General features: G+C 33.1%; 1 protein-coding gene across 5 annotated transcripts in view; it reads left to right on the top strand.

Annotated features, from left to right (window-relative positions):
* Positions 1-13,014, top strand: part of TLK2 (tousled like kinase 2) — a 150,252-nt gene that overhangs the window by 128,587 nt on the left and 8,651 nt on the right. For all 5 annotated transcript variants that reach the window (XM_031965923.1, XM_031965925.1, XM_031965924.1 and 2 more), the window contains 3 exons: positions 790-959; positions 2,041-2,179; positions 12,789-12,900. In XM_031965923.1, coding sequence (XP_031821783.1) covers positions 790-959; positions 2,041-2,179; positions 12,789-12,900 — 421 coding nt within the window. The remainder of the gene's footprint in view (positions 1-789; positions 960-2,040; positions 2,180-12,788; positions 12,901-13,014) is intronic.

Genomic DNA, 13,014 nt, shown 5'->3' with positions numbered 1-13,014 from the left:
TCCTGAAACTTTCTTATCCTACTTTGTGGTTGGTTGTTTTAGACATTTCATAGGTTATTGAGACTAACAGCAACTTAAAGTTCATGTAAGCCCTCATCTCCTCTTCACCCTCTCATTTTTCAAATAAGGAAACTAAGGCTGAGGTAACTTAATTCAGTCACATAGTCCTGTTATTAGCTGAACTGGTACTACAACTCGGGTTACCTGATTCTTAATCCAGTGATTCTTCCACTTGAACAAATTCACTCTTTCATTGTTATTAGAAATAAAAATATATTTTTCTAACTAGTAAAAGATAACCATATACTTCCATATTTATGCTCTGAAATTTTTTGTATCTGTGAAAGAAACTTCCAAATAATGTCTTGTTCATAGGTATTAAAAGTTCTTGGGTTCAAGGAATATAAAGTTTTTGAGTCAAAGGAGTGTAAACATTTGTAGATTCTCTGTTCAGAAGTAGGCTTAGGCAAAATTTCTAGCAGAAAAGTCCTCAGAGCACATAGTCCAATATCTTTGACTATGGTCATTCTTGACTGGAGGATTCTATATGTTGATCTTCCTGTAAATGAATAGATGGCTTGTTGTCTGTGAGCAAAAAAATAGCAAGGAAAAGGAGGAAAGAAATGCAAAGAGTTGAGAAGCTGTTCTTCTGAATTGTAGAGCAGTCTTATTAGAAGATCTTACCTTATTACTAATAATTTAATGCTTGTTGAGTTGGATTGAAATGTTAAATATTTGTAAAATCTTTTCTTTTTTTTTTTTTTTTTTTTTTTTTTTTTTTACTTTTAGGTTTTGTACAGTATTAGAGTACTGTGAGGGAAATGATCTGGACTTCTACCTTAAACAGCACAAGTTAATGTCAGAAAAAGAGGCCCGATCCATTATTATGCAGATTGTGAATGCTTTAAAGTACTTAAATGAAATCAAACCTCCCATCATTCACTATGATCTCAAACCAGGTAGGTTTCACTGCTAGATAGCAGAACTGTTGGATTTTCTTATTGTTCTTGGGATGATAATAAATAACTTCTATTTTATAAACATAATTTATCAAGAGCCAAAGAATTCTGGTAATATGTGGTTGGAGGGTAGGACTTGGGAGAGAGGTCCTTCTGTGCCATGCTTAAATATAAGTGATAATAAGTGATCTTAGATCTTCTAAAACTAAATACTTGTTTTAGGTCCAGGGAAGTTGGATATAGAGGTATAATATGAGAATATTGGCTGACTCCCAACTTTTCTTCTTCCTTTTATTCTCTAGAAGCATTTTCTACCCTATTTTAGATCTTTGGGAAGGTCCAAATGGTAGTGCTTTTTCTGAGCATTTTTTGTTTGATTCAGCTTAGAGCAGAATAATTTTGTTAATCATTACAAAAGGACATAGACATGAAATAGAAAACATGCAGTTTAGATATATTTTCCCTTATCCTGTGGTGTGCCTTTTTTTCCCCCATTTGTATTTCCTTTAGAAGTCTTCATTTCACTCCATATATATTACTTTAACTATTTGATTTTATAGGGTACTTTCCATTCATCTCCTTTGCTGAGCCTTTTCCTGATATCTACATCCTGGATCATATACTTCAATGTTAGAACCTAATCTAAAAAACACAAAATAGGATTGAAATTAAGTTCTTTTTCCTTTGGTTATCCTGATTTTTTTCCCCCTCAGACTTCTCATTGGAGCTCTAGGTGTCACTGTTGTACTAGTTTTGATTTCATTATATATGTTTACTTAATCTTCTTTCAAACACTCCTTTTAGTTTAAAGAGATTTGTTGAAAGTCAATATAAAAAAATAACACCTTCTGACCAAATTTAGTATTGTACTTTGCTTTGATAGAGAAATAATAAATCTACATAGTTTGTTACCTGGAAAATAAAAATCTGCCACCAAGCATTTAAGTCCCTTAATAGCTTTATTCAAAGGAGGTCACATTTTCATTTTTGTACAAATTCTGATATGATTCTCCTTTTGCTTGTTTGAATTTCTCTTTTAATCTTTGTTCCTTCTTACTCATAATATTTTTGTTCTTTTTAGGTAATATTCTCTTAGTAAATGGTACAGCATGTGGAGAGATAAAAATCACAGATTTTGGTCTTTCTAAGATTATGGATGATGATAGCTACAATTCAGTTGATGGTATGGAGCTAACATCACAGGGTGCTGGTACTTACTGGTAAGTATCATAATTTTGTTGAAGTAGACTTTAAAATAGGTGGAATCATTAGTTTGTTTAACTAAAGCATTTGTCAATACTTGGTTCTAGTAAGTGATAGGAAAAAAGAAAATGCCCAAATCAAACAAATCTCCCCTGTCCTTGTGGTTACTATCTATTGAAATGCAACTTGATTTTTTTTTTTTTCTGCTATAAATTTGCCTTATTTTCTTTCTTACTTTGGCAACTATTTTGTTGAAATATGTTTTCTTTAGTATCAAGTCAGATAATTTGCTTATGACATAATTTTTGGTCCAGCCTTACAAATAGAAGAATACTATTGCTTATGTGATGTAACTTGAAAGGCCCAAATTATCTCCTTTACCCAATTGTCACAATGCTTGAAATTGTACCATTAGAGAGTCATTCCTTTGGAGTAAATGTTGGAGAGAGAGTAAACATCCATTCTTTCCTCAGAGTATATAATTTAAAATTTAATACAGTTCCTGACTCTGAATCTAAGAAATTTTGGATTCTACATAGGGAAATAGAGATTGTTAAGTGTTTAGAGTTATGTCTCTGCCTTTTCACAGGATGCAAGGCACACTACACTCTGGGTGTAATCTTTTATTTTCCTTTTTAAAATTTTCATTGTTACTTCACAGTTATTACCCTTACTTCACACTCATAATCTTACCTTATAATAAATACAGCCAAGTTAAATAAACGTAATATTTTTGTTATGTCTGAAAACATATAGCTCATTCTATATCTGTAGTTTACTACCTTTCTGCCAAGATACAAGAAACATGAGGCAACTAGGTAGATAAAGAACTGAACCTGGAATCAGGAAGACTTCAAATCTGGTCTCAAGACACTTATTAAGCTATGTGATGAATATTTTGGTTACAATATAAATTGTTTTCCTGAATCTGTTATATTCTCTTTGCATAGATTCTCTATATCGCCTCATATAAATCTTCCCTTATTTCTCTGAATTACTTATATTCATCATCTGTTATAATAGAGTCATTCATATATGTGATTTCTACCTATGAATCTAGACTATCAGAGGTCCTTAGTGTGGAGGAGGCCCCTTCTCCCACCTCAGTTTCCATAGTTTTTTGTTTTTTGTTTTTTTTTTAAATTGTTATAAACTTAACAAGCATAAACACATAGACATTTCAATATACCAACATGTAGTGTTCAGTTTAGCTTTCTGGAAGTCTTGAGACCAGCCTTCGTTTCAGCAGAGTAGTCACCACAGAATAGCCAGGGATAAAGTCCAAAAGTCTTTATTGTCTCCTTCACAGTCTGTCTCCTTGCCTTGGGCCAGGACTAGCTTTCTGGAGGATCTTGGGATCAGCCTGAGTCTTTGGTTTTTTAGTGGAGAAGTGATGAAGGCAGGAGAGAGCCACCAGAAGGCTGGTCAAGAGCAGGAGAGCCACCACTACGGTCTCCATCTTGAAGTCTTTCTGGCTGAGTTTGTCCCTAGTTTATATGCTCTATTACAATTACCTCATTACAATATACTGAGTATAAACCAATCATTATATCATTAGAGAACCATTATTTGTTGTAAGATTAAATCAATCATACTGAACTAGAGAACTCACATGCTAAACTGGATCACCATTGTCTTATCAATTCCACTGAGTTTAACACCTTGTTTAAATCAATCATACTGAGCCTTAAGTATATTTTCTCTAAAGTTCCTGTCCTTTTTACTAAAACAAACCCAAACCAGAAAAGAGGTTAAATGTGAACAGTTAAGAATTAGTTTTTTAAATGTATATTGCATTTAATTTTATGTTAACAGAAGTGTCTTGTGTTTGTCCTTTTCTGAACTATTCCTCTCATATTTTTGTAAAGTTTCTTTGATATATTTTTCCTTTTTTCTCTCTTTTATCACTATCACTGCCAATCATTTCCCAAGCCTTCAAATAGAACTGGTTTCTTTGAACAAATTAATATAGCTAAGTAAAACAAACCAGTACATGAAACAATATCTGAAAATCTATGTCTCCCTGTGCATTGTTGAGTCACTTCTCTACTAAGAAATAGGAAGCATGCTTCATCAGTTTTCTGAAGTCATTCAGTCAGTAAGCATCCAGAATCTATTAGCCGGGCATATGTGCTAGGCCCTGAGACACAAAAGTGCAACAAATGAAACATTCTTTACTTACCAGGAACTGATAAACTAAAGGGAGAAAGAACAAATGTATAAATACATATTGTATATAAAGTGAGTAATTACAAAATAATTGAAAAGATAGTTTGTGAAAGGAGGGCAGTAACTTAAAATTATGGAGGCTTTAGGAAAGGGTTTTATATAAGACAGAATTTGAACTGAGTCTTCAAGAAAGAGTGGGACTTTTTAAAGGCAGAGATAAAGAGGAAGAGCAATCCAGAGATGCTTTATGGATGAAGAACAGAGAGAATTCCATTTTGGTGGGATTAAGAGTGAGATTGTAAAGTGCTTTAAAAACTAGATATAGGAATTTTAATTTTATTACTAGAAGAAAATGGGTAACCATAGGAGTTGATTGAGTATGGAAGTGATATGGTAATTTGATTTTCTTCCTTTAAAAAAAAAATCAAATTGGCTGATGTTGTTACTGGGTTTTGTTTTTTTGTTTGTTTGTTTTGTTTTTTTTAAAATAAAACTAGTAATTTTATGAATTCAACTTTTAAAAAATTATATATATATATATTTTTAGAATTTTCTTTTAGCCTTTTTTTTTAATTGCAGGCTCAGTTTATTAATCTCCTTTTTTGTAATGAGAGTTTTTGGTTCCTTTGGTTCTGCTCGCATCAAGTCATGTAAACTTTACCAGTTTTCTCTGAAACTGTTTTGTCATTTATTTCTTTTGGTCCAAAAATATTACTTTATACTCGTATAGCATTATTCATTTAGTTATTTCCCGGTAGTGATATCAGTACCTCCTTAGTTTCTAGTTTTTTGCTGAAACAAATTAGATGCTATAAATTTCTTTGTACAGGCCATTTTCCCCTTTGATCTCTTTCATCACTATTTTAAGTTTGAATACTTTTTGTAATTCCCATTATTGATTAAAGTTTTTGTTGTGTTCTGGTCAGTAAACAGTATGCTCAGCATTCCTCTTTTCTGAATTTGTTTTGGGTTTTTTGCCCTAGCATATGATTACTTTTTCAAAAGTATCTCACAGAGATATATAATATGTGTGATCTTGTATGATTTCTCATTTAGAGCTCTATCTTATTTAACTTTCCTACAAAAAGGAATTCAGGTCTTAAGCGTTTAAAAAAATCTTTTCTTTAACCTGGAAGCTCTGAATTTTGGCTCTAATGATGTTTCTGTTGTTTTAAATTTAAGACTTATTTCAGGAGTGATTGATGAACTTTTTTTTTTATATTTGCCATTTAATTCTAATGGTTCTTTGCAGTTTTCTGATAGTTTCTGATAGTTTTCTGATAGTTTAAAATACAGTGTTTGGCTATAGTTTTTAAGGATTTAAATTATCTTTCCTTGACCTCTTTTTTTCAATAGTAGATAGATTGATTTACAAGTTCTTAAAATTTTTCAGGAAACTTTTAACTTTTAATATTTCTTGTCTCATGGAATCATTGATTTCTATTTGCTCGTTTCCATTTTTTAGGAAGTCTGCTACTTAAGTCATATTTTTAGCCTTCCCCTCTAAATTGTTTATTCCTTCCAATCTTTTCCCAAAAGAACTTTAATTTCATTTTTTATCTCTTGCTTCATTTCTTCCATTCACTTTGGAGTCTTCTTGGGTAAGCCATTCTTTTTTTTTTTTTTTTCCACTGGAGAATCTACTTATACTTTTTGTGCAGTGCCTTATTGTGTATTATGTTTGCTCCTTAGTGCCTCAGTTTATGAACTGGGACTTTGTTTCAGGAACAGATTTTGTCTTCTCTTGGATTCTTGAATAGATTTGCTAGATTCTGGTTCTATCCCTTTTGTAATATGGATGTCACTGCTGCCCATACCACAGTTCTGAATAGAGTTGTTGGTTTCTAGTCTTTCTTGCTTCCATCTTTTCCCACCCTGATCTGCAAAAGGGGGCTGGGATCAGACCCTACCATCTACCTCAATCTCTGCTTTTTGCCTAGCTTTTGGATAGCCCACTGGAGGTGCTAACCTTGGCCTTAGTCTTTATCCTTTTCCTTTTCCTTTCCTTGTTCAATCACTATTCAGGGGTTGGGTTTCTCCTTAGCCTATCATTCCAAGCTAGGCTTTATTTTTTTGGATTAATTTTGCTCAAATATATGTGCACAGAGAATGTACAGTAAAAATTTGTTATTAAAAAAGATTGGAGAATGCCAGGTCAAAAATAGAAGCAGCATCTTCAGTAGGTTTATTTATTGTGGTGGTTTTTGTGGGTGGTGTTCTTGTCATTGTTAAATTGCTCAAAAATACCTTCTCTTAGATATTCTAGAAATAATTTGATAGTTGGCTTATTTTATTTTATTTTTTTAATAGCCTTTTATTTACAGGATATATACATGGGTAACTTTACAGCATTAACAATTGCCAAACCTCTTGTTCCAATTTTTCACCTCTTACCCCTCCACCCCCTCCCCTAGATGGCAGGATGACCAGTAGATGTTAAATATATTAAAATATAACTTAGATACACAATAAGTATACATGACCAAAACGTTATTTTGCTGTACAAAAAGAATCAGACTCTGAAATATTGTACAATTAGCTTGTGAAGGAAATCAAAAATGCAGGTGTGCATAAATATAGGGATTGGGAATTCAATGTAATGGTTTTTAGTCATCTCCCAGAGTTCTTTTTCTGGGCATAGCTGGTTCAGTTCATTACTGCTCCATTAGAAATGATTTGGTTGATCTCGTTGCTGAGGATGGCCTGGTCCATCAGAACTGGTCATCATATAGTATTGTTGTTGAAGTATATAATGATCTCCTGGTCCTCCTCATTTCACAGTTGGCTTATTTTATAAAGATATTAGATCCTGGATATGGATTTCTTTTGTAGTAATTTGAATCATGAGAAAAGAAAGTTAATTTTAGTGTTTAGATCACTAACTCTATACATGCAGTACTAGTTTAAAAAGATAAATATTAAGCAGTATTAATAAGAATTTTTTTTATAAGGAGTAAGAATTTCAAGTATTAATAATTGCTTTGGATAGGTTGACATGTTATGACAGATTCCCTTACTAGGTAGTCTTAGGTATGGCATATCATTTAACTTTCCTATTCTTCAGCTTCCTCTATAAAATGAGGGTCTTGGATTTGATGTCCTCTGAGATTTCTTTCCATTTTAAATTTATGCTCCTATGAATATTATTTTAAATTAGTGGACTGTGTGCCTACACAAAGTAGTGGAAAATCTCTTTGTTATGGAGTTTAGTAGTTTATAAAGTGCTATAATAATTTATAAAGTATTTTTGGTGTTGCTAAGTTTTATTGACCCTATTTGCAAATAAAAAAAAAATTGAAACTCAGAATGGTTAAGTGACTTGTTCACTTCTGGTAACCAGTAGAACTGGAATTTTAACCCAGAATTTCTAACTCAAAGTTTGTTGGACTTTCCACTGTAATAGCCAAGAAATTTTTTTTTTTGCTTATTTTAAAGAATTTGTCAATGTCCTGCCTCTTTTTATTTAGATAAATGCATTAAATAAATTCATTCTTCTACCTTTTTGGTGATTTGTAAGTTAAAGCTTATAATGAGAAATTAAAATTGAAATAATATTTTAATATTTTATTTTGCTTTTTCATTGATATCATTTTGTATCTTCTTCATCTTTAAATATATCCCTTCCCATTGCCCAACCAAGTAAATAATATCCTGTAACAAAAAAGTAGCAATGGGACATGGGGAAGCATGGGAAATACCCTAGACTGGTAGAGAAACCTTCAGTGCCCTATGGGTTAATAGGGCAGCTATGATCTCAGGTATTGTAGAATTCACAACACCAAATCTAAACAGTCCAGAAGATGTAGAAATCAATATCAGGGATCTAGAACCAAACAACCAGGCCCCAGTCATCCCAATCAAAAATTTGGAGGGGACTGAATCTATTTCTGCTTCAAAGTTCCAACTCAGTATTTGAAGTTGGGTATAAGAGAGAATAAAAAATAACTGGAAAAAACTCTGAAGAACTATTTTATATCCATAGACATTCAAGAAACAGTTTCTCAATTAGTATTAGCAGAACCTCAAGGAGGGTGCGGGGATGGCTTACACAAGACATGCTATCTCCCAATTTTAAAGGGAAGGATTACAAGAGTACCTGGAAGAAAATGAAGTAGATGTTTAAAAAAAAAATTATAAGGGAAATAGAGAAGTCTGATGAAGGAATTAAAAGGGAAAATAGTTTAGAATGGAAAGTTAAAAAAAAAATCCTAGTCTCTAAAAATAAGTTAAAGCCAATGACATTGAAACAAGAAATCTTACAATAAACTCAAAAGATTGAAAATGTAGAAAAGAAAAAAAGTATATGCTACCAAAAACAACTGGTGAGAGAATCTCAGTTCAAATCCAGCCTTTTAATAGCTCTGTAATCCTGGGCAAGTCTCTTAAATCTTTTTTTTTTTTTTTTAATTTAATAGCCTTTTATTTACAGGATATATGCATGGGTAACTTTACAGCATTAACAATTGCCAAACCTCTTGTTCCAATTTTTCACCTCTTACCCCCCCACCCCCTCCCCTAGATGGCAGGATGACCAGTAGATGTTAAATATATTAAAATATAAATTAGATACACAATAAGTATACATGACCAAAACGTTATTTTGCTGTACAAAAAGAATCAAGTCTCTTAAATCTTACTGCCATTCTTGTGTCCCACATCTTTCCATCCATCTCTCTGAAAAAGGTACTACCAACCTTTCAAGCCATATGGCTTGTCACCTACATGTTATCCTCCAATAACTCTCTTAAACACATACAAATACACACACACACACACACACACAGAGACAGACAGAGAGAGAGAGAGAGAGAGAGAGACAATCCTACAATCTAGTAACTTGTCAAGTTTTGTCTTTTGTACTTTTGTAGGTAGAAACATATCTATGTATATTTCTTCTGTATACCCCTCTTTTCTCCTCTGGCATTGCAACCACCTTGATGAAGTCCCTGATCATCTCACAACTGGGTTTTTGCAATAGCCTATTGGTTGGTCTACCCGTTTTAAGCATCTTCCTCCATTCTATTCATTCTCTATTCAACTGTCAAATTGATCAGGTACAAACCTGACCATATAATCTCTCTGTGTGACTGTTAACCTCCAGAATCAGATTTTAAAATCTTTATCTCTCTTTCAGCTTTTCATACTCCATCCCTTTCTGCCTTTTCAGTAAATTTTTTTACCCTTTTTTTGTATACTCTGCAATCCAGGAACATTTGTCACCATGTTGCTCTCTGCACAAAACACTCTATCTCCCAATTTTAAAGATTTTTTACTGGCTATCTCCTAAACCTACAATACTCCCTCTCATTTTTGCCTCCCTGGCTTTCTTCAAATCTCAGCTAAAATCCTGTCTTCTATAGGATTCCTAGTCCCTTTGAATTCTGATGCTTTCTCTCCATTTACTGTCTCCAATTTGTTCTGTATAGAGATTAATTTGTACATAGTTGTTTGCATGTAGTCTCTACTGTTAGACTGTGTGCTCGAGAAGAGGGACCTTGCTTTGTAACCCTAGCATTTAACACAATCTTGGTACATAAGAGGTATGTAATAAATGTTAGTTGGATGACTGAGGAGAAGGAATTTAGTCATCATTGGATAAGCTGCAAAGGAAGCCTATATGCCATGTTTTAAGAAATCATAAATGAGAAATGTACCCAGATCTATTAAAACCAGAGGACAAAGTAAAAAATAGAATCTACTATTTTTCTCCTAAAAGAAACCCCATAATGAGAATTCTCAAGCATGTCATAGCTAAAATCCAGAAGTTACAGACCCACCTCCTCCAACTTTCCCAAATACTACAAACAGCAACATTTTCAAATATAGTTCAAATATAGAGGAATCATAACTACTATTCTAGAAGAGAAGAAATCTTAGAGTGTGATATTCCAAAAAGCAGAACACAAAAGTTTGCAACCAACTATAGCTTTAAAAAAAAAAAAATCTGAATAAATTCCTACAGGAGAAAATTTTAAAAGAGAATTTTGAAGTATTCTTGATGAAAGAACTAGAGATTAGAAGAAATTATGAAATACAAGCACATGAATCAAGAAAAGCAAGTTTTTATAATTGGAGGGACTCTACTGTGATGAATTGCTTACATTCTAACAAAAGAAAAAGTAATCGATGTCTTTTCAGAATCTTTATAGATTTAAGAATTAATAAAAGCAATTTTATAAGATAGAAGATCCTGGGAGTATTCTATTTAGATGAATTTATGAGAGAAAGAAAGGAAATTACAACATAGTAGCAAAGAATATAGTAGGGAAGAAAGGTGAGGGGGAAGTAAAACATTACTCTCTGTACACATGGGAATAGTATATACACGTATAGAGAAAAGGTTGGGTGATTGGGCATGATGAACCTCATTCTCATTTAAACAGACATATTCATAGACATACTGTTAATTCAACAGGGAAATTTCAGAAGGAGAAATTTAAAGGGGAGGATAGATATAGGGAAAATTCATTCACAAGGAAAACAAACTTTATTACAAGGTCATTGGAGTGAAAACACAAATTTGTTTCAGTTAGAACTAGAAGGGAACTATTTCCTAAGGGAAACTTTGTAGCAAATTCTCTGATAAAAGTATCATATCAAGATAAATAGGGATTTGATTCAATTATGTAAAAATGAGAGATTTTCCTATAAATAAGTGGCCAAAAGATATGAACAGATAGTTAGTTCTCAAATGAAGATATGTAGGCTCCAGCAAACATACAAAAAAATTCTCTTACATCACTAAAAATAAGGAAAGTGCAAATTGAAACAACTCTGAGGTTCTGTCTTATCAGATCTACATGGATGATACAAAAGGGAAAATGACAACTATTGGTAGGGCTAAGAGAAAATAGACGCATTAAATGAAGTGTGAATTGGTCCAGCAGTTTTGGGAACTGATTAAGAGTCATATTTCCAATAAAGAGAGCACCGCCTTGGAATCAGGACCTGAGTTCAAATATCAGACACTTGACACATAATAGACACACACACACATCCTGGGCAAGTCATTTAACCCTATTTGCTTCAAAACACCCCCTCCACCCCCCCCACCCCACCCCCAAAAAAAACATACATATATATTCCCCAAGTCAATTGTCTTGTATTCTCTTTAACTTAACAATATTGCTATTAGACTTATTCCCCATAGAGATTGAAGAAAGAAGAAAATGACACATGCTTGAAAATATTTACAGTATCTCTTTGTTTTAGAAAATAACTGGAAACTGAGCATTACTCATCAGTTATTCAAAAAAGAGTCCAAGGGAGACTTTCTAAAGAAAGTTACTGAAGGAGAAAATAATGAGACCATTTGACACAAGCTCTTCTTCCATTCTCTTTTTCTTAGAATCCCTCAATATCATTTCCCATTCTCCTCCTCTTCCCATTCTCTGATAGAGGTTAGCCCTTCTCCTTGCCAAGGCTACCCTCTTCAAATGTAAACATCATCTGAGTTCTCTAGTAAATTACATCCTCAACCTCTCCCCTTTCTTGAATCTTCCATTTTTCTTTATCTTCTAGTTCCTTTTCTATGATCTTCAAACATCTCCATTCTCCCTCATCCTTAAAAGTCTTCCCTAGTTCCACTAAGTCCTTCAAGCTGTAAATACTATCCTTTTTCAGCTTTATTCCTTGAAGAAGTTAACTACACTCATTGCTTCCACATCTTCTTCTCTCCTCAAATTTTTTCATTTTTGCTTTTTACATCATCACCTAATTGACCTTTGTGATCAAAACAATTTGCACCTCAATTCTGACCCTCATCATGTCTCCCCCTAGATTATTGTAACAGCTTCCTGATTGGTCTTCCTACTTTTCTCCTTCTCTCCAGTTGATTCTCCACATTGTTTATGAAAGTAATTTCTCTTAAATATAGATCTGACTATATAACTTCCTTCTTTAACCAATTCCAGTGGTTTCCTCTGACCTCCTAGGACAAAATGTCAACTCCTCTGTTTAGTTTTTAAAACCCAATACGTGGTCCCAAACTTTATTCCATCCATATTATTTCTCCTCTCCAGCCAAACTCTTTGTCATCATCTTCCATGTCTTGGTACTTATTTTGCCCCTTTTCCTGTAGTGTGCTCCCTTCTGCCTTTAAGAAGCAGGAATTGTTTCCTTACCCTAACTGCTAGTATTTTCCCCCTCAAACTACCTTTTATTATTCCATTTTGGTACATATTTGTATTTATTTACTTTATATTTATACTGTTACATTTGCACCTTTAGAATATAAGCTCATTGTGAGTAGGAATTAATTTCATTTTTTTATACTTATATCCCTAATGTGTGGTACTTAAAGGTGCTTAAAATATTTACAAATTGATTGACTATTAATATGTATTACAATATCCTAACTTCTCACCTTTTCTTACAAAATAAAAGATGTCTTTTTGTTGAATGTCTTAGTTTGGCACAATTATTTTTTAAGAATTTTTCTTACCTTTCTCTTTTCAGGTATTTGCCACCAGAGTGCTTTGTGGTTGGGAAGGAACCACCAAAGATTTCCAATAAAGTTGATGTCTGGTCAGTAGGGGTGATCTTCTACCAGTGTCTTTATGGAAGGAAGGTAAGGAATATGAACATCCATCTGCATTTGAGGGACATATGCACTATATGGACTTTGGTTACCAAACCTTCAGTTCATGGAACTGTATTTTGCCTGAATTCCCTGTAGCAAAAT

Source organism: Sarcophilus harrisii, chromosome 4, assembly GCF_902635505.1.
Source record: "Sarcophilus harrisii chromosome 4, mSarHar1.11, whole genome shotgun sequence".
Lineage (NCBI taxonomy): Eukaryota > Metazoa > Chordata > Mammalia > Dasyuromorphia > Dasyuridae > Sarcophilus > Sarcophilus harrisii.
The sequence above is the reverse complement of the archived record's forward strand: the minus strand, read 5'-3'. Positions and strand labels throughout refer to the sequence as shown.